At 50.3% G+C, this 21,463-nt stretch overlaps 1 protein-coding gene across 1 annotated transcript; it reads left to right on the top strand.

Annotated features, from left to right (window-relative positions):
* The first annotated feature begins 79 nt into the window (after positions 1-79).
* SLC17A9 (solute carrier family 17 member 9) lies at positions 80-21,412 on the top strand. Its single transcript, XM_076351741.1, has 14 exons — positions 80-195; positions 8,951-9,148; positions 10,754-10,893; positions 11,556-11,655; positions 12,447-12,577; positions 13,405-13,501; positions 14,433-14,529; positions 16,633-16,720; positions 17,034-17,068; positions 17,648-17,763; positions 18,257-18,312; positions 18,681-18,710; positions 18,819-19,496; positions 21,134-21,412. Exons 1-13 carry the CDS (start codon positions 80-82, stop codon positions 18,980-18,982), a joined length of 1,368 nt encoding a protein of 455 aa, XP_076207856.1. The 3' UTR covers positions 18,983-19,496; positions 21,134-21,412.
* Positions 21,413-21,463: the final 51 nt, after the last annotated feature.

Below are 21,463 nucleotides of genomic sequence, written 5' to 3'. Positions count from 1 at the left end.
ACGTGGCCGCGGCTCGGCGGGGGGAGGGAGCCGGCGGCCGCCGCGATGTGAGCCGGCGGAGGCGGAAGGCGCTGCCCGCATGGCCGCGGGTGGCGGCGGCAGGAATGTGCCGGTGTGCAGCGCCGAGCACGGCCCCCGGGCCGCGCAGCACGACGGCATGAGGAGGGATGGCGGCGGGGACCCGTACTGGTCTAGGTAAGGCTGGACCCGCTCCCGGGAAAGCCGCTCCCCTCCTTGCAGCGCTCGCCCGGGACCCCCCCGCATCCCTCCGCCGGTCCCCTCCCGGCCCCGGGACCCCCCGCAGCCTCGGGCAAGCTCAGCCGGAGGCCCCCTCCGCCGCCTCCTGATGCAGCTCCTGGAAAAGATGCAGCTTCGGGATGGAGGGGGTCGGGCAGCCCGAACCGTTCCCCGGAGAGGCGGTTTCGGGAGGTGCTCGGTGCTCCCCGCCGGGATGCCGCCCGTCCGAGCCCCTCCTCTCCCCGGCCCCCATGCTGCCCTCCGGGGGTGCGGGAGGACGGTGCCGGGGGACACGGTCCCACCGCCCTGGGCAATCCCCGCTGCCTCGCCCTGCCGGGCTCCAACAGAGACCGTAGAGGAAAGGGGGAAGATACGGAATTAGAGCGAAACACCGGCGGGAAAAAGTCAATTGAGCTTATTTCTGGCCTGTAGTCAGTTATTTAAACATGCCGTTGAAACCACTATGAGGTTCTTATCGAAGTATTCCAGCAGGGATGTTTGTACTGGTGATAGTAATTAAATAAGATAAAGTCTGGAATAGTAGCTGGGCAGCAGCTAGATAGCACAAACTGTTCTTCAAGTTAAGTAATTAAAATAGTTAAAAACACTGTTAAGCCCAAGCTGTCTACTTCTAACAGTAGGGGCATACGCAAACGCAGGGTGCTCTTGTGTTTGGAGCAGAGGCTACGAGCAAGGGACGGAGCTGGGATACCTGGGGCAGCGCTGCTCCTCTCTGCCGCCCTGGGAAAGTCATCCAGCACCCCGGCCTCAGGACCTGCCGCTTCTCCCAGCCAAGGCAGGGCGAGATGATGATTCAGGAGTGCTGTGTGGCAGCTGGAAGCGATGGTCAGAGGATTTTCCAGGGAGCCTCTGGACTCCCCTGTGTCGCCCCCGTGCTTTTGAAATTCAGTTCCGTTTAACGCTGCCACGAAGAGGAACTAATGCCTGGCTGCCACCGCGGTGGCCTCCCTGCTCCCCTTCGCCTTTGGGGCCGGCGTGACCCTGTGGTGAGCTCGCTCTGGCAGGAGAGTGGAGGGGCAGCCACGGGGACAGGTGACGTTGGTGCCAATGCGCAGGAACGTGTGGCCAAGGGGAGGACTTGCCCCTTCCAGCAGCAATTAGCCGCTGGATAAGTTGAGGTTTATCATCAGTTGCTTCCTGCAGTGGCAGCAGGCCGACAGCCGGCTTTAAACTGCCGTCCCGAGGGAGACTTTTCCTGCGGTCAGAGACCTGGAAGTCTAATCCAACCCACGCTCATCTCGGGAGTGAGGGGGTAGGTCTCAAAAGCAGATCTTTGGCACCAGCGTTGCTTAAAATTTGAAGATTCTTTCCCCCGAAAGCACTTAGGAAAATTCCTTCTCTCTGTCTCCCGCTTTCTAACTTTTCCCAAAGTCTTTGTGAAATGGGAGTGGTGAGAGAAGAAGAACCCAGCGCCAAATTTTTCATGAAGCAAAGTTTCCATTTAGATGTTTTTCCTCTAGAAAAAAATTTAATACCTTTGGCCAGAATGAACCCCCCAGTTTCCCAAATCTCTTCGAAAAATGCAAACCATCAATAACACCTTCCAAAACAAAAGAGGCTGTTGATGGAGACAGTCTGTTGATCAAGACAAACGTATTTTGAAGCGATCTTAAGCGCTGCTAGAAATTGAAAGAATCCAGTTAATGCGAAGGAGCAGCAAGATAACCATAGCTCCTATCAGATCGTTATCTATATTACAGTAATTCACAGAAACTGAGATCATGTCCCTGTTGTTTGGTGTAGACACACACGCGTGGTCACAGCCCTTGTTTGGGGAGGCTTTATGGAGGCTTTATGATCTAAAGTAAACAGGGCAGGAGAAGGGGGGAGCAGAAAGGGGGAGTGATCCGCCAGATCACGCGAGGAGGTTGGTCGAGTTGTATAAAATACCTCATTGGATGGTTTAAAGTCAATTTGGTGGGCAGTTTTCAAACGGCATGTGCAAATAAATAGCTCTCACCATTTCCAAGTAATGAATTATTGCCATGGAGGCAAGGTTTTATCAAGTGGGGGAAGTGACATGGGTTCTCCTTTCATGCTGCAGCAAAAGACATGCCAGGCAGCCTTCCAGGATCTGTCTGCACCGGCAGTCCAAGGAGAGATAAACAGTTATCTTGGCAGGTTTATTTTTCCGTCTTTGTTCATGCTGCTGCTTCTTTTGTCCTCCCTTTTTTCAGCTGTCTTTTCCTTCCTCTTCCACTGTTCTTGCCCTACATTTTATCCTGCCTCTCTGGATGCCTTTCCCAAACTTTTCTGCAGGTTTTCGGTGGCTCCGTTATCACGCATCTCCTCTTCCTCTTCCAAGAACAACACTCGGGGATTTCTGTTTGGGGCTTGAAAAAGCCCTCACGTTTATGTAGCGCGTTTGGACATTTAGATAGCACTTTTTTATGGAGATCTTAACATGCCGAAGCAGGACTCCTCAGGCAGTAGACGTGTTTTAGCATCTCTGGTTTCACTGGGGGAACACCGAAGCGCTGAGAAGAGAAAACTGTTGCTGAAGGTTGCACACAAAGCCACGGGCAGATCCAGCGGTAGACATGGGGATCACATTTTGGATGGTGCCTCCAGGAGAGAAATACAATGTGGAAAAGTCAGTGTGTCCTGGGAAGCAAATGACTCCTGAAACCACTCTGCGTCTCCCAGCCTCTGGCTACACCTGAAGACAAGGGATTATTATAGCAGTTTCTTTAAGCTCCAGAGATAAAAGGAGTTGTACCACCGGCTACAAGCTGGTCTCCAGTCGCCTGACCACGCTCTTTGCCTGGAGCCAACGGTCACGTTGTTTTTCTGAGTTCTGTGCCCTGATCTTTTGTCAACACAATGTTGCAGTTTTAGTTGCATATTTTTTTTTGGTGGTTGGGTTTTTTTTTTATTGTACAAGTTCCTCACCCGGGTTTTAAGCATGCCCTTGCTGAGAACTTTTTTCACGTGGAAAACGTAAGCGAGACATGCGTTTCATTCCTGGCTGATCCATGTATGCCCTTAGATCAGCATGCAAAGCACGCGTGCGCTTCATTATTACGTTTTCCCACCGCCTCCACCTGGACTAAACAACTATTTCCAGCTCATATGAGCTGCTGAAATCTAATTTCATCTTTGCTTTTGCCGAAAGCAAGAAACGAAGAGAGGGAATAAACCCAGAGCCGCGCTTGCTGAACACCACTTTGTTGCCTTCTGCAGCTCTGCGGAGGGAGTTTGCGCACAGGAGGCGGACAGGAAACCACCAGCTTTCCCAGGAAAAAAAGCCCTGTGTCCTCTGTGCTGCTCTCGTTGGCTGTTAGCTGGTGGATTGGAAAAAAAACCCCTCCTCTAAACCCCAAAGCTACTTTTGACAGCGACAAATCATTAGCTTGGAGCCGGTCTGCAGCATGACAAAATCAACTCAAGGAGGGGAAAAAAAAAAACGTATCTCTCTCTTGACAAGTATGTTAGATTTTCAAGGGAAGGAGAAATTGTTGTTGAGAAAAAACAAAGAGAGAGAAGTGAGAGGACTGTCAAACCGGGTTAAAAATAACTACCTGGGTATTATCTCCTCGCACAGGAGTGCCTGCACGACTGCTGTGTTTACACCACGTCAGTCAGGCCGTGGTTGTGTTGGGGATTGCTGTAAGTTAAAGCCATAGGCAGGTAAGCTGGAAAAGAGGTTTTCGAAGGGGGATGCTCCCATGGGGCTGGGAATGGGTCATGGGGAGGAGAACGTCCCCAGGCTGTGGTGTGGCAGGCGAGCAGACGTGGGGGGGACCGCGGGCACCGGCTGCCCACACTGGGGATGTTCCCCTGGGAGGTGGCCCCGTGCTTGGGCTGCTGGGTGCCCTTGGTTTGGAGCTGGTGGCCCTCCAGCGTGGCTGGGAGCTCGGTACCACCACAGGGGCTCGTCCCAATCCTGCTCGTCCTGGGGTTCTTGCAGGGACGGATGAGTGTCCGCTGCTGGCGGCTGGGACGAGCAAGCAGGCTGGAGCGCTGGAGGTGGCTCCAGCTGATGTACCCCCCGTGCATGTCCCACAGAGCTGTTTTTAGTCTCTTTTTACAGAAGAGGACTGAGGTAGAGATGCCCTGGGGGTGGGTTGTACGGCCCGCCAATGATACCTGCGCCCACCTTGGCCACGGCGCAGCTCCGATGCGGATTGGGAGCTGCCGCTCCCGGTTCTTCTCCCACTTCCAATTCCAGTTACGGAAAACACCCACAAACCTCGGAGACAGCTTCTGGCCAAGAGCTGTTGCTGGGACAGACTGTTCGTAGTCTTGCTGTCTAACACAGCTCTCTTACTACCTGAAAATACCTGACGGTCCAGACTCGTGACTTGAAGGGTGTGCTAAACTATAATCTAATTGATAGCCTAAACTCCAGCAAGTCCATTTTAACAGTGACCTGCAGTGTCTGCAAACAGACAGACCTGCAGACTGGGGGAAAGGAGGGAGGCAAGTCAAGAGAAATAAAGCTGAATAAATATTTGCTCTGTGGCATCTACAGGAGAAATTCCTTCAGCAGGAAAACACACTGCAAATAAAGATACCCTATGCTGCTGGCTCTCCTTCCACCGCAGGGCAGCTCGGCTTGGTTTTGCCCCTTTGGGGCTCTCGGGCATCCTTAAAAATCAATCTTAACCACTGTGCCTTAAGCAGGGGACCCGTTTGGTTGGTGGCACCTGGGTCCCAGGGGAATCACTAGATGCTTCCAAGCAAAGCTGTGACCGCTCAGCACCCAGGGCTGCATTTGGAGGAGGAGAACCAAGGGACATCAGGCAGGGCTGCTCAAATACAGGGCTGCTGCTCTACAAAAAGCCAGCCAGGAAGAGTCATTAGGGCTTGAGCTAATTATAGTATGTCTGGGTGGTGGTTGGAGGTTTATGAAATAGGAAGTGTTTTCTAGCTGCATGGCTGCTTCTCTCAGTAGAGGGTCTCGGTGACATGCAGAAGGGGATGCACCTGCGGTGCCTGTTTCTCGTAAGCAGAAAGGCATGACAGGTCAGGAGAGCACAGGCCGGGCAGCGAGAAGCCACTGCCGTCACGTGGCACCCAATTAAGTCAATTAGGTGGCTCCAGACACGCTCCGGTGATTCACCTGCCGATGTTTTGGAGGTGGCTGCCCCCTCTCGCAGAGGTTTCTGCCCCGTGTAGCCGGGGGTCGCCAAGACCGGCACAGGGTTGTGGGGAGGTGCTTGGTCTGTCCACGTGGCCGGTGAGACAGGCACGGTGACACCGATGACACCAACGGCTGTGACTTCCTTAGGTTTAGATGTGCTTTACTCTGACTCAGTTTGGTTATCTCCAGCACAGATTATCATCAGGGGAGCCATTAGATTTAATTTGTTAACACTGGTAAAGCTCTGCTTCTCGGATGGCTGGTGTTGCCTACAAAAACTGTTGTTTGATTTGTTATTATTCCGTAGTTTTTGAAGGAGAGTTTTAATTTTTCCCCTTTGTGCTAGTTGAGGTTTCTCCTGTAACCTTTGCTGTTGTTGTTTTGCACTGAGCAGAACATTGACTCATCGGCAGCCTCTGTGATAACTATAATTAGGAGAAAATGCATTTACAAAGCTCTTTCCTCTGATGCAAGCACATCATTGTCCTTGCAGAGAAATAATTCTTGCCATGCTTTCAGGTGGGTGTGGGCAGCTAGTGATTACATTTGACACTCATATTATTTGAGTGAATTTTCCTAGCTGGATATGCTACCTACGGAGCGAGTGGTAGTCTGAAGCCGTCTTTATACTCCCCACTTGTTTTGAGCATAAGTCCCTACCGATGCATTTAAACATGTAGGAAAAGATCATAAATGTATAGAATGGAGTAGTAATCAAAGAGAGCATTGAGACTGTGTCAGATACCCAGAGACTGATTTAGTGCTTTTGAAAAAGAATAAAAGTCAAGAGAAAATAATGCACTGAAGTTTTGTCAAAACATCAGCTGGGGAGGAGGCTTGTCGGGAGAACGTCTCTGCTTGGCAATCCCTTCCCACTGCTGTACCTGAGCTGGGCTTTGAATGGTGTCTTGCTTTGTGCCCTGCTCTCAGGCAGGTCGGACCTGTTGCCTGGATAGCCCAGCACTGCCGGCTTGGCTGCCTCCCCCCCCTGCTACCCCCAAATCCTCTTGCGTGCCCCCAGTGCAGGGGCCGGGGGCTTGGGTGCCTCTGCCCGCCTCATCAGAGCAAGAAAAAAGGCTGGGAGCTCACAGCATCCCCTCCTGCCCCTCTGCCCTGAAGCCAGAGCTGCTCTGCAGCCTGCTCATTGCTTTTTCGAGTTCAATCCATTAGCACCAAACCGTGCTCCCCCTGCCTGCACCTTCCTTGGACGCTGGCGTTGCTGCGCGTGGGTTTTGCTTTTCCTAGTTGCAAACGCCCGCTGGAGGGAACAGACCTTGGCAACATTATAAAGAGAAGCAGAGTAAAGACTAGTTGAGCTGCACAGGTCTTTTTCTCTCCATCTTACACCTTGCACAGCTGTATAGGGTTTAGGGCCAAGGAAGAACAGTTGATCTAATATCCCATTAAAATGCTGCTGTGCTTATCAGAATAACTGCTGGGAGAAGAGGCGGCGGACCTCAGCCCTGCTCCAGACAGTGAGAAAGCTCATAAAGGTCTCCCTTTGCTTCGGGGGGAAAAGCACAATTTAGAAAACTGTCTCGGTGGCTAAATAATAGGAAATACCTACGCACATCGCAGGCTGCTGCGTTTTACTTGGTCACCTCAATTGTTGCAGGTTCAATAGCTCAAATTAATCTGCGCCGTGCTGCCGTAGATAACGGGAGAGATTATGGCCCCAGACTGGCAACGGCCCATTTCTGTGGGTGCAGAAGCACCGGTTAGGCAGGCGCGGGTCGGTCGCTTAGAGCTGCATGCATCTGATCCCGGGTCGTCTTGAGGCACCCCTCTGAGGGCTCTCCGTATCATTTTCCATTGCCGGTTACCCCCCACCTGCCCTCTGCCTCCAATGGAGGATTTATACCCAAAAAACGCCTGCCTGTATCGTCCCGCTGGGGTTGGTCTGACCCGGACACTCGGTGTTCGGGAGCCTTTGGTTTCGCTGTACTTTGCAAGCTGAAGTCGGTGGAGCCGCTGCTCCCGGAGATGGCTGGGGCAGGTGATTAAAAAAAAACAAATCACCTTTGGTTTTGCAGCAAATTAAGATATGATTGCTTATCTTCCTCTCGGCGTAAGACCAGGAGGGAGTCTGAGAGCGTTTATCAGCCAGTTCAAATGGCTGAGGCAGGTCAACCCTTGGTTACTTATTCTTCCAGCATAGATACGTGAGGTTTTCTAGTTCCTGTGTTATTTTGTGCGTTTGTACATGTGCACAGCAAAGACGGTTCCAACCTTCAAAGCACCAACTGAAACACTTCCAGTTTCTCCTGCCAGAGGTTGGCACTGAGCTGCTTATCTGCCTCGTTGGGAAACAGCAATAAATTCACCTCCAGCAGGCACAGCTGCCCAGCGTGTTTTACTTTTCATTGTTCCTTTGCCTCCCTCCGTGACGGGCCATTTGACACGTTTATAAATGGTCTTGTGCTGTGTGGGATTAACCTACATTTATCATAATTCCAGTACAGAGAAGTAAATGCTCATTTCAATATAAAAAGTGACCCGGGTTGTTTCCCACGCAAAAGGTGGCTATGTTTAGTAGGGTAGAAAGCACAGAGGTTAATGCCCCGGTACAGTGAATTCCAGTCGTCTCTGGAGCAGTGAGTCTGTTTGCTCAGTGCTTTGTGCTCTGGCCTCTGGGCACAAAAATAACCAAATACAAATACTACAAATAGTGGGTGTTCTTACTAAGCTTTTAACTCCGTAATTCACGGGCAAAGGGGGACCCAGGCTGACGTTAGCGGGGCTGCGGGGAGGCGGAGTTGTTCACCTACACCTGGGGCCTGAAGTTTGCAGCAAAATGTGGGTCTCTGCTCCAGAAGCACATCGCTGACTTGGAGCAGGGGAAAATTGCCTTCCCACTTATTTCCAGCCTGTATCTTCTGCAGGAGCACTTTTCTTGGGGCTGAGTACTCATGTACCAATAAATACATTCTGTTAACATATTATTACTAATACTATCTTAAACTTCTTATCAGGCCAGGCTGGATTATCTTGCTCCTCTCTCTGGGCTATTCAGCCCCATCAAGTCTTGTCTCGCACTAAAGCATTCCTCCATCTCCCTCCTATTTAGGAAGGGTAGCACATACCCACACACACCCCACACCCCCCAACTCCCTTGGGGAATGGGCAGGAATGCCAAATAACAAATGTTTGCTACCAAGATGGTGTGTCTCATGCAAATGCTTCCAACCTCATGCACTGACCTTTCCTTTGTTATCCTTATCTTTGAAAGAACAGTTTCTAAAGCTTTTGTTTGGTGAAAAAAGCAAAAAAAACCAGGCTCCCCCCTGCCTTTCCCTCCATCTGCCGTCAGCGATGCCCCAGCAGCCCGTTCCACCTTGCAGCCTGTAGACAGACATTATTCTGCTGCTGGGGTCAAATAATGTTTGGGATGAAAGTTAGCATCGTTCATGAAAGTCACCAGATGCAATACGCTCTGTGTCAGAACCGCTGTGCCATAGGGGGATTGCTCTGACCTTTATGTTATCAAGACAGACGTGTTACGGCTTTCAAGCAAACCGGTCTGACCCATAAGTCCTCGCTGTGCATGGATCTACGAGGCAGACCATTCCATCTGCCCTTTCCCCGTCTTCCTCTCCATCCTTGCAGGCCCGAGTCCCGCGTCTGGACAGTGATGTTGCTGCTGGGGACGTGCCTGCTGTACTGCGCCCGCGTCACCGTGCCCATCTGCGCCGTCGCCCTGAGCACCCACTTCGACTGGGACAAGAAGCAGTCCGGCATAGTGCTCAGCAGCTTCTTCTGGGGCTACTGCTTGACACAGATTATCGGAGGACATATCAGTGATCAGTACTGGAAATTATTCTCATGTTTTCCTCTGCTCGGGCCTTTTCAATGACACTTAGCTTGGTTTTGACCTCTCAGTTCAAGTCTCGGCAGCGGCTGTGAAATTTTCACCCTGGGACAGTGATGGGGTGGGAGGGTGAAGCGTGTCCGTGGGGGGAAGCTTTATGGGGCACTTGCAGGTTGCTCTGAAAGCACTTGAGGTCTCTCCATCAGCCTCGCTCAGGGTCTGTAGCTCTGATTCAGAAAGGACACGTGTAGTTTTGACTGTCCGATTAGATCTCTGGGTCTTAAAATTGGCGCTATGCTTATAGGGCAGCAGGCACTGAAGGACTTTGCACAGGCAAAACCCCCAGCAAAGACAGGGAGCGCCTACACGATCATTACTGCCTCCACAGCTCCTGCATAGCAGCTGCCAGGAGAGATCTACAGTCCTGTTAACGGACACTTAGACCAACATAGGGGTTTTTTTCACCTGGAAACAGTGAAGAGCACTTTTATACCAGCATAATTTTTCTGATGGAGGTTGTTTTTAGCACTGGTTCAGTAACTGGAATAAAAAAAGCAAACCCACAAGCTTACCTGTTAAGCTGATGAAAGAAATAGTGGGTGTAAAGCAGACTTTATTTTAGAAAAGTGATAAATGCTGATGCTCATGCATAGTTCGTAGCTGCTGCTCACCGGGAGTGTTATTTGTCCATTAACAAACAGCTTAATCCCAGTGGTGCCAGACAGCCATTCGGAAGGGTTTATAGCTGCAATCACTAACCACAAGAAGAAAATATTTCCTTTTTGCAAGGAATACAGCTTTTTTCTATTCGATCTGCATAGTCTATCTTTGTTTTCAGTTCAGCACCTCCAGTTTTTCCACCCTATATTCTCATGCAGTCTTTTCACAAACAAGCCCCCATCACAGTTTCCATCCCGTTTGGGGAAAACCAAGTGTCTCCATTTCATCATATCAATTAAAAAACAACTTGCCCAGCTAGCTGTAAGGAAAGATCTGAGTAATTACCTGCTTGAGTTCCTCTCCCCAGCCACCGTATTCTTAGTGAGAAGGGCTTTCCTGTGAAATCTTTTGTGAGGAACACGTGCCTGGAAGGAGTACACTATGCATGCAGTGCACTAGGCTATTTAATTATGTTCCTTAATAGTTTGCAAGCAAACGGCTGCAAAAAACCAAATGTTAACAGGCAGAGCTGATGCAAAACAGCGGATGGAAGAGAAAACACCGTCACTGGTTAAGAAAAGCAGAACGGTGACAGCAGCTTGGGCTTCCCCTCCATCAGAGACTTGAGTGCATCAGTGCGGTGGTGTCTCTGGGGCTGGTGTGTGCCGGAGATGGATGGGCACGCTGGTGGCCAGTGTCCTGGTGAGAGCAATCCCGGTGACCGGCCGCTCGCTCCCTGCTCCAGGGGTGCAGGAGGTGGGAGGGGAGGAGGTCAGAGCTACTCCCCAGAGGGCTAAAGACATTTGTAAGAGAAGAACAGGTTTGACTGAAAGGTTGCTCTTAAAAACAGGCTAAACTGGGAAGAGCACTTGAGTCTTGACTGGGGGGCTTTGCCCTTTCGCCCTCCCCTCATTTTTGATAACGTGTTTTCTGTCTTCCAGAATAGGAGGTGAGAAAGTCCTCCTCCTCTCAGCATCAGCCTGGGGGTTCCTCACGGTCCTCACCCCCCTGCTCACCCACGTCACTTCTGCCCACCTCGTTTTTATGACCTCCTCCAGGTTCCTCATGGGGTTGCTGCAAGGTGAGACCCCTGTCCCGAGCATGTGTCTGTGTGTCTGTCTGCCCAGGGGCTTCCTCGCAGGGGGGCTCGTGTGCAGTAAATGCAGATGCAAGTCATGTGGTTTGCAGTGCACGAACCCTTCTCCCATGTGTTCGAGCAATCCTCTGCCTCAAAACTGCCTCCACATCCAGAACTTCCACGGGAAAAAAAAGTGACATTTCTAGAGAAAGTCACTGACAAATCGTTCCCCTGTAGAAATCTCTCCGCCAGACAAGGGCTGCTGGCCTCTGAATTCATCACTGTTCCTGTTTGATTTTCCACATTTTAAAACTCCTTCAAAGGACTTGGGGAAAATTGGTCCTTGCCAAAACTTTTGGATAATTTGGGCTGATTTGCCTTCCTTCTTGCAGCACTGGGGAACTGTTGGGATAAGTGCATTGGCATTGATGGATTTACAGTAGCAGCGGTGATGATGAAACAGGGGATTACGGAGAAGGCACAAACAAACCTTTCATGGTGATGGATTCACTTATTTTATTTGATATCCCTGTTTTGAATTCACCAAAGGTTTTGTTGCTTTGTCTCAGTGTTTAGCTCCCGCTGGATCTTTTAAATTTGCTTTTGATTTTCTCACGAGGGCACAGGAGCCTGACTGCTCCCTGCCTTGCTCCCGTTGCTCGCAGGGGTGTATTTCCCGTCCCTGGCCAGCCTGCTGTCCCAGAAGGTCCGGGAGAGCGAGCGAGCCTTCACCTACAGCACAGTGGGGACTGGCTCGCAGTTTGGGTAAGTTCAAAAGGCTTTGAGCAGCGAGTGACAGTCTCCGGACATCGTACGTGATGAAATGCCATTAAATAGTTGGAGGCAAAACTCGCAGCCCAGAGTACATGTGGATTCCTGGGTCCTTGAGGACACCGGCTGCAGCTGAGGAAGCCTCAGGCAGTTGCTGTCGTGCATGTCAAGGATTTATGTATTTTTTTTTCTTTCTTTTCAAGCCAGACTTTGAAGAGTGTTTGCAACATTTAATTACTATGGGAAACAGCCTGATTCAGTAGGAAGAGCAAGGGTCAGCCTGAGACTGGTCACCTGTCCTCTCTGATAGATGGGGATCATAAAACTTCTCCCATCTCTGCTAATCTCCATCAGAATTACTTTTCTAAATGGAAGGGTTGCTTAAAAACCAAATAGAAATATTACTGCATTTAATCACTTAGTTTTCCAGTGTACTCGTTTCTTTTGCTGATTTATACATTCTCTGAGATACTTTCTGCACACCAGCAACCTCATTTTCTTTCCCTGACGAGCATGTTTCAGTGCGGGGCAGGCGAGCGTGAGGTCCCTTAGCGGTTTCTCTTCCCCAGCTGAGGATGCCGAGATGCCACGTGGGGAACAGGGCAGGTTGCAGAGTCACGGGGGGACCGGGCAGGCGGGCAGCGCCTGTGCACGCAGCGACTGATGGCTCTTTGAAGTGCATTTAGTGACACGCAGCATCCGCCCCAGGGAGCATCTCCCAGTGGTGCGTGCGGTCCAAACGCTCTTAGCCAGACCTGTAAATCCGAGCGTGGCTTCCCTTGCAGGACGCTGGTGATCGGCGGTGCAGGATCTCTCCTCCTGGACTGGTACGGCTGGGAGAGCGTTTTCTACTTCTCTGGTTTGCTCACTTTGCTCTGGGTTTACTGCACCTGCAAGTACCTCCTGAGTGAGAATGGTAAGTCCAGCCGCCTGCATCCCTCAGGCTGCCAGCGCTCCTGAGGCTGCGGGACCCGAGTGGTACCTCCCGGTTATTTTCTGCAAATCCCCTGTGTTTCCAAGATCATGCCTGGTTTTACACAAAGACCTGTTGTTCAGATGTCTTCTGTAATACACGCTGTGTCTCACCCAAGATGCTAAACCCAGAAACGAGGTTTTGAGCTCTTGCATTGCTGATTTCCTATGTCAAGTCCCACGCTGGATTATATTGCTGTCGAGAGCCTGATCTGACTCCTCAGTACTCTTAAGCACCAGTGAAAACACCAAACAGAACATGATCTTCAAAGTGGATTAAGCTAAAGCAGGGCAAGATACTTATTCCAAACCAAGAGCATCTACACACAGAGCTTTTAAAAACCAGTTAATCCAGAATATCTCTTACCAAATAACAGTCTGGGAGTAATTCCACACATGGGCAAACCATTACTCCTGGCTCCAGCATTATTAGTGTGAGTGTGGTATGTAGGAGCTCAGCCCGTCAGGAGCCTGGTGTGTGCCTGGTGCTGTACAAAATCCAAACCTGGTCCTTGCCCAAAGAGATTTCTGTTTAATTATAACGAGATATAACAAATGGGTGTAGGTGGCTGGATGGGGAAGTATGTGGATGCAGTGGAAAAATTTTGGTCAACGTAACAAGGTGTTTTCACGAGCATCCAGTTCTGGTATTGCCAAAAAAAGAGTTAGAAAGAGATTAAAGGTAGTTGTATAGCAGTCTCCCAGGGCTCCTTCCAGCTGCACAGAAAATTACTGATCAGAGCTTTCCTTTGTATGTTTTCTTCCCTGCAGAACTCATCATCCCCATAGATTATTTAATGAGAGGCCTCTCGATATCCAAGCAGACCAAAGTTCCCTGGAAGCAGCTGTTTAAGAAGGCACCGATATGGTAGGCAGCTGCGGTGGCCTCGAGCGTCGGCAGGGCTGGGGAGCACCCTCCTTCCAAGGGCTTTTTTTTCCTCTCTGTGCTTATTTCTTCTGCCTATGTGTATTTTGTCCACTTATTTATATATTTGGGATATGTGACCAGGTTTTCTAATCCCTTCTGTATAAACAAAGAACTAAAAGGTAAGCTTGACAAAAGGCGGTTTATGTTCTGTCCAGAGGAACGTCAGGCTTCAATATTACTGGCAAACCTTCCTCCTTCGCAGTCTGTTCCCTGTGTGGGGGTTGTGTGCTCCTCCGGAGGGATATTCTCCACCGGTCTTGTTAGAAATGCTGCTTGTAATGGGCTCCGAAGAAGTCCTGCTCAGGGGCACTGGGTGGCACAGGCTGTGTTCTCATTGCTGGCAAAACATCTTTTTAATAGCCATTTTTTCTCTGGGATTCTGCATTTGGTACTGAAGCTCATCCAAGCATGTTCCCAAGTGCCGTTTAAAGCCGGGGAGGAGGGCGATGGGGCTGCAGGGCAGCAAGCCCATTCCTGCCTTGAATAACCATGGAGCATTTGCTGATAACAAATCCCTAGAAAACCCCAGACAACACCTCTTGGAGCGGGACAGCTCTTGCAGCGCTCGAAGGGACTGGTGGGAAATGCACTTGCACAATTGCTGCTGCAATTAACCTCGCCTGAACCCGGGGGCTGACGTCAGGCGCCGGCCCGGGCGCTGTGCGGCGAAGGCAGCGAAGGAGCGAGTGGTGCTGCGAGTGGCAAGCCAAAAGGAGTAGTTACCTCTGAAAAAATCTCAAGAAGCAATTGTAGCGCTGTGAGGGATTTACGTATAGACCAGGAACTGAAATACTGGGTTGCTCGGGTGCTCGTTTCCCACCCCGTGTGACCTGTCACTCCTGATTATTTCCTCCCCGCTGTGTATTTTCAGGGCTGTCATCATCGCTCAGCTTTCTACGGCCAGCACATTTTTCACTCTCCTTTCCTGGCTGCCGACTTTCTTCAAGGAAACTTTCCCCGAGTCAAAGGTAAGTTGGCTCTGAGACACAGGCACTGCCGGTCCCCGTGCAAATGAGGTCGTGCTGGGTGCCTGCCAAAACGGGTTGGCTGGGGAGGAAGATGATGGCAGAGGGACTTGGTGAGAGCAGGCTGGGAAGCAGGAGGAGGTGGGAGGCTTCCCTGCGGGGTTAGGAGCCGTTACCCCCCTGCACACGCATTTGGAGATGCAAGCAAGCATCCTCCCCCCAGGTAGGCAGAGGCTAGTTTCTAGTTGCTTGTTTAGGGATGCTGAAGTGAGGCGGAGCTGGGGCACTTTCCAGGCAGGGAAGAGAGGGTTATATTTGGTTTTTAGACTGCTTTTCTTCCGAGGGAAGGATGGTTTTCAAATGGCACAGAGCTCATGACATTATGCTGTGGCAAATGACCATCAACCCATTCACTCCTGGGTTTTCACGGGGTTTTTAACTGTACTCACATTGTATAGCTCAGACCTGCCTGTGAAAATGATAATTACCGTTAATAACGTGTACTTCAAAAATGCTATAAAAGTTTCCCTCTCCTCAGCACAAATGATGTTTCCATTTTTCAGAAACCTAGGCAATACTCAGCTGGCTGAGAGCTGGTATTTTGATCTTCTTGTTCTCAGAAACTCAGACAATCTTTTCCACAATGGCTCAGTTCGGGTTTTATGATTTCCAGAGCTGCTTACAAATGCCTTTTCATATTACGTGTGTACGGCACTTTATGGCATACTTGATATTTATATTAAAATCATGTATTAAACCAGCAAACATATTGTTGTGACAAGATCTGTGCACCTCGAGTAATATGCTTGTGCAGCAGTAATTTACCATCTGTTAAGCATTATAGCGTGGTGCCCTTATGTAAGATGCTCTATATAGTGTTCCTGCATCTGATAATCGCTTCATACGTTTTAATAAAACGGGGCTTGAGGATGCTTGATTTTAAAGAATGGATGATAATCCTTAATGTGGGAAACCTATGTCACCTACTGGTCAAAGTCCCTTTCTGCAGGTGAGCTGCCTTCACCGCTGCCTTCACCGCTGCCTCCAGCCCACCTGGATGGAGGTGATGGAGGGTTTTGGCTCACGCTGCTCGGGGCGATGGGCCGTAGGGGTGAGACAAGGGTGGTTCGGTGTGTTGGGATTGACTTGCTGAGCAACCCCAGCTGGTGTTAACAGACACCAGAGAGATACTACCCCACAAGCCCTATGGGGTAACATTTTCAAAAGTAACCAAGACCCAAAGTTTCAAAGATGCAGATGGACCCTGGTATGATTTCCAGGAGCAGCTGGAACAAGGTTATTCAAACCCAAGATCATTCAGCCTTCCCGCGCATCCTGAAGCCAGGCGAGGAAGGGAGGGATGCATCCACGGGGTGACGGGCTCTGAGCGAAACGCGGGGAACGATGGAGGGATGGGTAGGTTCAACCAGCTGAGATGAAGCCCAGCCCAACCCGCACTGATTTCCCTCCTGGGATCTGGGCACCAAAATTCCTCTAAGCAGCTGTAATCAGATGACCAGTAATCATCTGTGATTACAACTCTAGCAAGCTCACTTGATTGAAAATAGGCCGAAGTACGTTGCTACCCGTAATGTTACCTAATCCTGGCATTAGAAAATCCAGCTATGTTCCCTCAGCTTCACAGTAACGTTGCTAATGAGGTTGAAGCTGATGTCAGAAATTTCGCCGGCAGCTTTACTCATGACCCACAGGGCAGAGTAAAATCTACAGCTTGCTTTCCAGGGCTCTGTGGCTCTCTGCCACATCACCGTGCTGAACAGTAAACTTTGCCACGTCTAATCCCACTTTCCCAGAGCAGACAGAGCTTTCTGCCTCCCCCCTGGATGCAGGGTCACCGGGGCAGAAGGAAAGACAGCAAACCTACCGAATGCCACAGCCCCGTAATGCGCCTGCCACCTTACAGACTTCGGAGTGGTGCAGGGTGTAGCTGAGAGCTTGCTGTGCGAAGTGGGTAGAGATCCTGCAAGAAGTCCTGATCACTTCATTTTTTTTCCTTTCTACAGATATTACAGACTATCAAATAAAATATTTGCAAACAAACTCAGCTCTGACAGCAAACCTCTCTTGATTTTTGCTCCCTTTCAGGGTTGGGTGTTTAATGTAGTCCCCTGGCTGGTTGCAATTCCAACAAGCTTGTTCAGTGGCTTTCTGTCTGATCACTTAATCAACCAGGGTAAGAGCTCTTTTGGCTTTTCTTCAGCTTTTCTTTTATGTGATGTGGAAAGAGGACCTGGGTGGGAGGAGGTGGGCTCGTTGGTAGGGAGAAGACGCGGCAAATAGACAACGTGAGGTTCTGATATGAAAGCAGAATAAATACTCCAGGGTCCAAATCCCATCCATGTGTTTGGGGCTCCCTTTGATCTCAGTCGCAGTATCCACCTGGAGATGAAATCTGGCCATCTGAAATCCACTTACTGGCTGGTCTCCTGGCTGGAAAACAAGGAGACCTGGTGAGCTGTGCTTAACTGCAACTCTCTCTCTTCCAGGGTACAAAACCATCACCATTCGTAAGTTCATGCAGGTAAGAGAGCTGAAGCCACAGGAGCGACACTTGAGCTACTTGCTGAGCTCTGCTTGCACGGCAGATGAGACCTCTTATGGAGCTGGGTTGGTGGTTATAGGTGGAAAGAGGAGAGGTTTTCTAGCTTTGCAGATAGACTGGTGGTCAGTGCGTATGGGGAATGAAATCCAGAGGAAAACCCTGACCGAGGAACCAGGACCATTGTAAAAGGGAACAGAGCATGGACCAATGGTAAGGTTGAGCACAGAGATTTGTGCGTGCTCCGAAGAGGTTTTCTTTCACAGGCAAAGGCCAACCATACGCTGTCACTCCAAATGACCCCTTAGATACTAGGAAACAGCAATACGGATGAGCAGAGATAGAAATGCCGGGTGAGAGCACAGCGTACCCTCTTTGCTCTGCAGCATCACATCCCTCTGGACAGACCTCTGACACAGAAAGGCAGGACACTGGGGAAAAAAAAGGCTTGAGAAGCACCTGGTGCATACGAGCTCTTGCCATTGTAAAAGGGAACAGTTTGTCCGCGCTTTCTTCCTTACAGAAAATGTGCTGTGGTATTTAATTTTCCCTTTCTTCCAGGTCATTGGCTCTGGTGTCTCGAGCATTTTTGCTTTGTGCCTGGGCCAGACCTCCAGTTTTTGCAAAGCGATAGTGTTCGCCTCCGCCTCTGTTGGACTTCAGACCTTTAACCACAGGTAACGACCGTGATAACGACAGTAGCTGTGGCCCTTAGCTCTTATCCCACGCTTGGCATTTTGGGGTCTCAGAGGAGGCTGCCTCCGTCGTGAGTGTCAGAGCAAGAACTGGCGCTTGTCTGAGCATCGTGCGTTGGTCCCTGCGAGGCCGGTGGAGTTTAGTGCCCGCTGGGTTGGAATTGATCCAGCAAACCTCTAGCGTGGGGAAGGGCTTGGCGTACTGGAGGGTACGTTGGACCAGGCAGGTATTAGGGAGGTGAAGCAGGAGGGGAATTGCATTTTGGCCCCTCTGAACACTTGGAGTTGAATCCTTTTCCTCCTGGTACTCTCCTGTGCTGCTTCACTCTCAGCCTCTTTCCTCCTTTCTTCCGACAGTGCCATTTATTGTCTAGGATCCCTTCCTTTTGTTTGACAAACTAAACTCTGTGTAAATGATGAAAGAGCAGTCGCGCTCCCTTAAAACAGCCATTTCCCCCTCTCTGTTTCTCACTAGTGGCATTTCAGTAAACGTACAGGATCTGGCCCCCTCGTGTGCTGGCTTACTGTTCGGTAAGGATTCCTGCGGGGTTTCGGTTGTGCTGGAGAGGTGGCGTGTACGGGAGGGGGGGGGACAAGGTCGTCAGCATTAAGGTTTGAGGAGGAGTAGCTCTGTGCAACATCTCCTCCGTATTCGTGGCCTCAGCTTCCTTCTGTGATACACCTGCCGTTGCTGGGGGCAGGTAACTGCACGAGCATGCCTTTCGATTTGCCAAATGCTTACCGGCACCCAGGGGTGGGGGGTGAGGCCGAGCGTCGGTTGTCCCAGCCATCAGCAAGGCATTTAGCTGCGCACACAGACCAGGGGTCGGGTGGGAGCCCGGATGAAGCCATCCATGTCTGCGGGTTTTGAATACGCAATTTCTTTCTTTTCTTTACAGGTGTCGGGAATACAGGTGGAGCCCTCCTAGGTAAGGTGCCCTCCTGCAGCTCCTCCTTTCCTGGGAGTCCTCTCCTCGCAGGCGGGCAGGATCTGGCCCCAGAGCCTTGGCATTTCTTTCTCTTCCCTCCTATCCCAGGTGTCATTTGCGTGTACTTGGCTGGCTACCTGATTGAAACGACTGGCTCCTGGATTTCTGTTTTCAACCTGGTGGCTGCTGTTAACAGCATTGGCCTCTGTGCATTCCTCATGTTTGGAGGGGCCCAGAGGGTGGACACAGACTCTGCATATATGGACCTCTAGAGATGAGTCCAGCAAGCAGCCGAAGGACAGGAGAGTGTCACGTCTATGTGTCATTGTCGCACAAGTGCCAAAGAACATTTTTTTTTTTTTTTTAGGTGTTTAACAGGACAAAAAATATACTGAGACCAAGTACATAACGGGTCTGAATGAAACCCGTGGGAGAAAAGAAATCTAGAGTTCATTTTTTGCTCAGGGCATGGCTGATGGCCTGTAGAGCCATCCAGCTCAACGTCTCCAGCGAGGACACAGCCCATGTGACTGGTTTGCCCCAGTCCGTGTCTAGTGGACAAATAGCCGCGTGGCCAAAGCAGCTTACCTCCTTGTCTCCGAAGGCAGCCGCCGCTTGCATGCTTTGCCCTGGAGCGGGCGCTCGCTGAGGGGAGCTGCTTCGCTGTGCCAGGAGCGGGTCCCTCCATGCTCTGCTGTCCAGTGACCGCAGGGAGGGTGGCCGGCTCTCGGGCTGCCACGCGACACGTGTGGTCTGAACTACATGAAAGGAATCATCCAAGCGAAGGTACCTCTGACCTTAACCCTCCCTCGCGTGCCTTCATTTTGCAGTCTGCTCGACAGGTACCAGCCAGGTGTGCGAGAGAACGGGTTGTGAGATGAATTCAAGGCTTCCCTTCAGGGGAAGTCTTCTGGCTGGATGTCTACTGTGGACCCAGGGGCATGAGGTTGCATCAGTACTGCCTTCACCGCGCTTGAGCTGAGCCAGGAGGTTGCAGAGCAGATCGCTCAAAACAGCTGAGCCCATCTTTGCTCAAGGACAGAGCTCAAGGGCTCCCTCCTCTCCCGGGTCGCTTTACCCCAGCCCTGAGCCAAGGTAGACCTCCTCCAACGTGAGAGCAGAGGAAAGCTGCAGTCACCCATGGTCAGGCTTAGCTGGGCTGACCTCGTGGTGTAGGTGCAGCCGAGGAATCCCCCGGGAGCTGTTTTGCCATGTGCTGTGAATATATAGGAAGAACAGGTCATGTTCTGTGCTATGGCTCTGTACTCCCAAATGCTTTCTGCTTGATCAGACATGTCCTCCATGTGCTTTCAAAGGGGTGCGGGAGACTTTCCAAAGAGCCTGCAAGGGGCAGGTTTTGTTTCTACGTTAAACGTAAAGCAAATTTCTGCACTGGGGATCCATGGTACTGGATGTGGATCCCGGCAGTTCCCTGTGTCAAAGGGAAATATTTGGCTGTACACGCCTCTGAGCCTGAATGTCTTAAGTTATTTATAAATATTTTTAAATTTAAGTACCAAATTTTATATTTTATGTACTTGAGGCCTGATTCTGCATGCTTATTTTGAGTGGTACTCCCACCAAAACCCACGGTATTTCTAGAAGGGAAGGATTTACCAGCCTACGGTTTCTAGTTTTGTAGGATCTATTTTAAATGTGACATTTCATATTAAAGCAATTCATTGCTTTTCCTCCCACCCCTTGCTTGCAGCCTAAAAGGATCTCTTTGATTTCTCTAGTGCTTACCAGAAAACTTCATCGGAGACTTGGGAGCAGATTTCCCAAGGGACCTCGCTGTGCAGGAAAGCTATAGGTTCAGATTCATTGTCCTTGGAAAAAAATAATTATCCCCTGCTTCTCCTTTTGTTTTGGCCAAATTTCTTCTTGGAAGATATGTTGGAGCCATGTTAAGCTTGTGACTAGCTGGGTTTATAGTGAAAATACTGACAGCCTTTTAATTGCAGAGACACTAATGGGTGCCACTAAACTGAGCTGAGCTACTTATTGGGGATATTAAGAGATAAAGATGCAACTGCCTGATGTCTTCGCAAGAGAATATAGGATCAGTGTGGCCTGACTGGGGACCAGAGAGATAAGAAAGTATTTTTTTCTCCCTCTGTGCCTTTTTCTCTAAAAGGCTGGTCGCTACCATAGGTACAACCCTGTATCTGGGGTGCTGCAGAGCTGCAGAGCCAGGCCACACGAATGCGGCCGGGAAGCCTCTTAAAATCAGCGGGTAAAATGGGGAGGGCACACACAGCAAATGCAGGCTTGCCGAAGAGACCTGAGGCGATGCAGACATCTCTGCCAGCCTTGTCGCTCGTCCAGCCCGAGCAGATTGTTTGCACAGCTTTTTCTGTAGTGACATAGAAAAAAAAAAAGTGGGTTTTGGGTTTTTTTTAACATCTTCCCTGGCCATTCAGTGTTGCAGGTCAGGAGCACAAGGAGTGAATTCTGGTTCTCTTCGCTGATTGCACCGTTTCTTGTGAAAGAGTTGATCAGTTTAAATCACTCGCATTCGAATCAGGCAGCTTGGCCACCCCTTGGCTCTGCAAGCTGGGAAATCTGGAACTGAGATCTTCAAAGGAAAGTCAACATTGCTGGCTGTGCCTTCTCTGTAAATCCAGCTAACACTTTGGTGGATTGTCCAGATTATCTGTCTCTGTAAACTGGCTAATAAATACTTGAAGTACGTTTGAGGCTTAAGTTTCATTATATTCGTACATCTTTGGCAAAGTATTGAAACCATTTTA

This window comes from Aptenodytes patagonicus, chromosome 14 (assembly GCF_965638725.1).
Source record: "Aptenodytes patagonicus chromosome 14, bAptPat1.pri.cur, whole genome shotgun sequence".
In the NCBI taxonomy this organism is placed as follows: Eukaryota; Metazoa; Chordata; class Aves; order Sphenisciformes; family Spheniscidae; genus Aptenodytes; species Aptenodytes patagonicus.
The sequence above is the reverse complement of the archived record's forward strand: the minus strand, read 5'-3'. Positions and strand labels throughout refer to the sequence as shown.

Coding starts and splice junctions, on each gene's coding strand:
- SLC17A9 (XM_076351741.1), top strand. CDS start 80: ATGGCCGCGGGTGGCGGCGGCAGGAATGTGCCGGTGTGCAGCGCCGAG. Junction 12,578..13,404: donor GTACCTCCTGAGTGAGAATG/GTAAGTCCAGCC, acceptor TCTTCCCTGCAG/AACTCATCATCCCCATAGAT. Junction 13,502..14,432: donor TTTAAGAAGGCACCGATATG/GTAGGCAGCTGC, acceptor GTGTATTTTCAG/GGCTGTCATCATCGCTCAGC.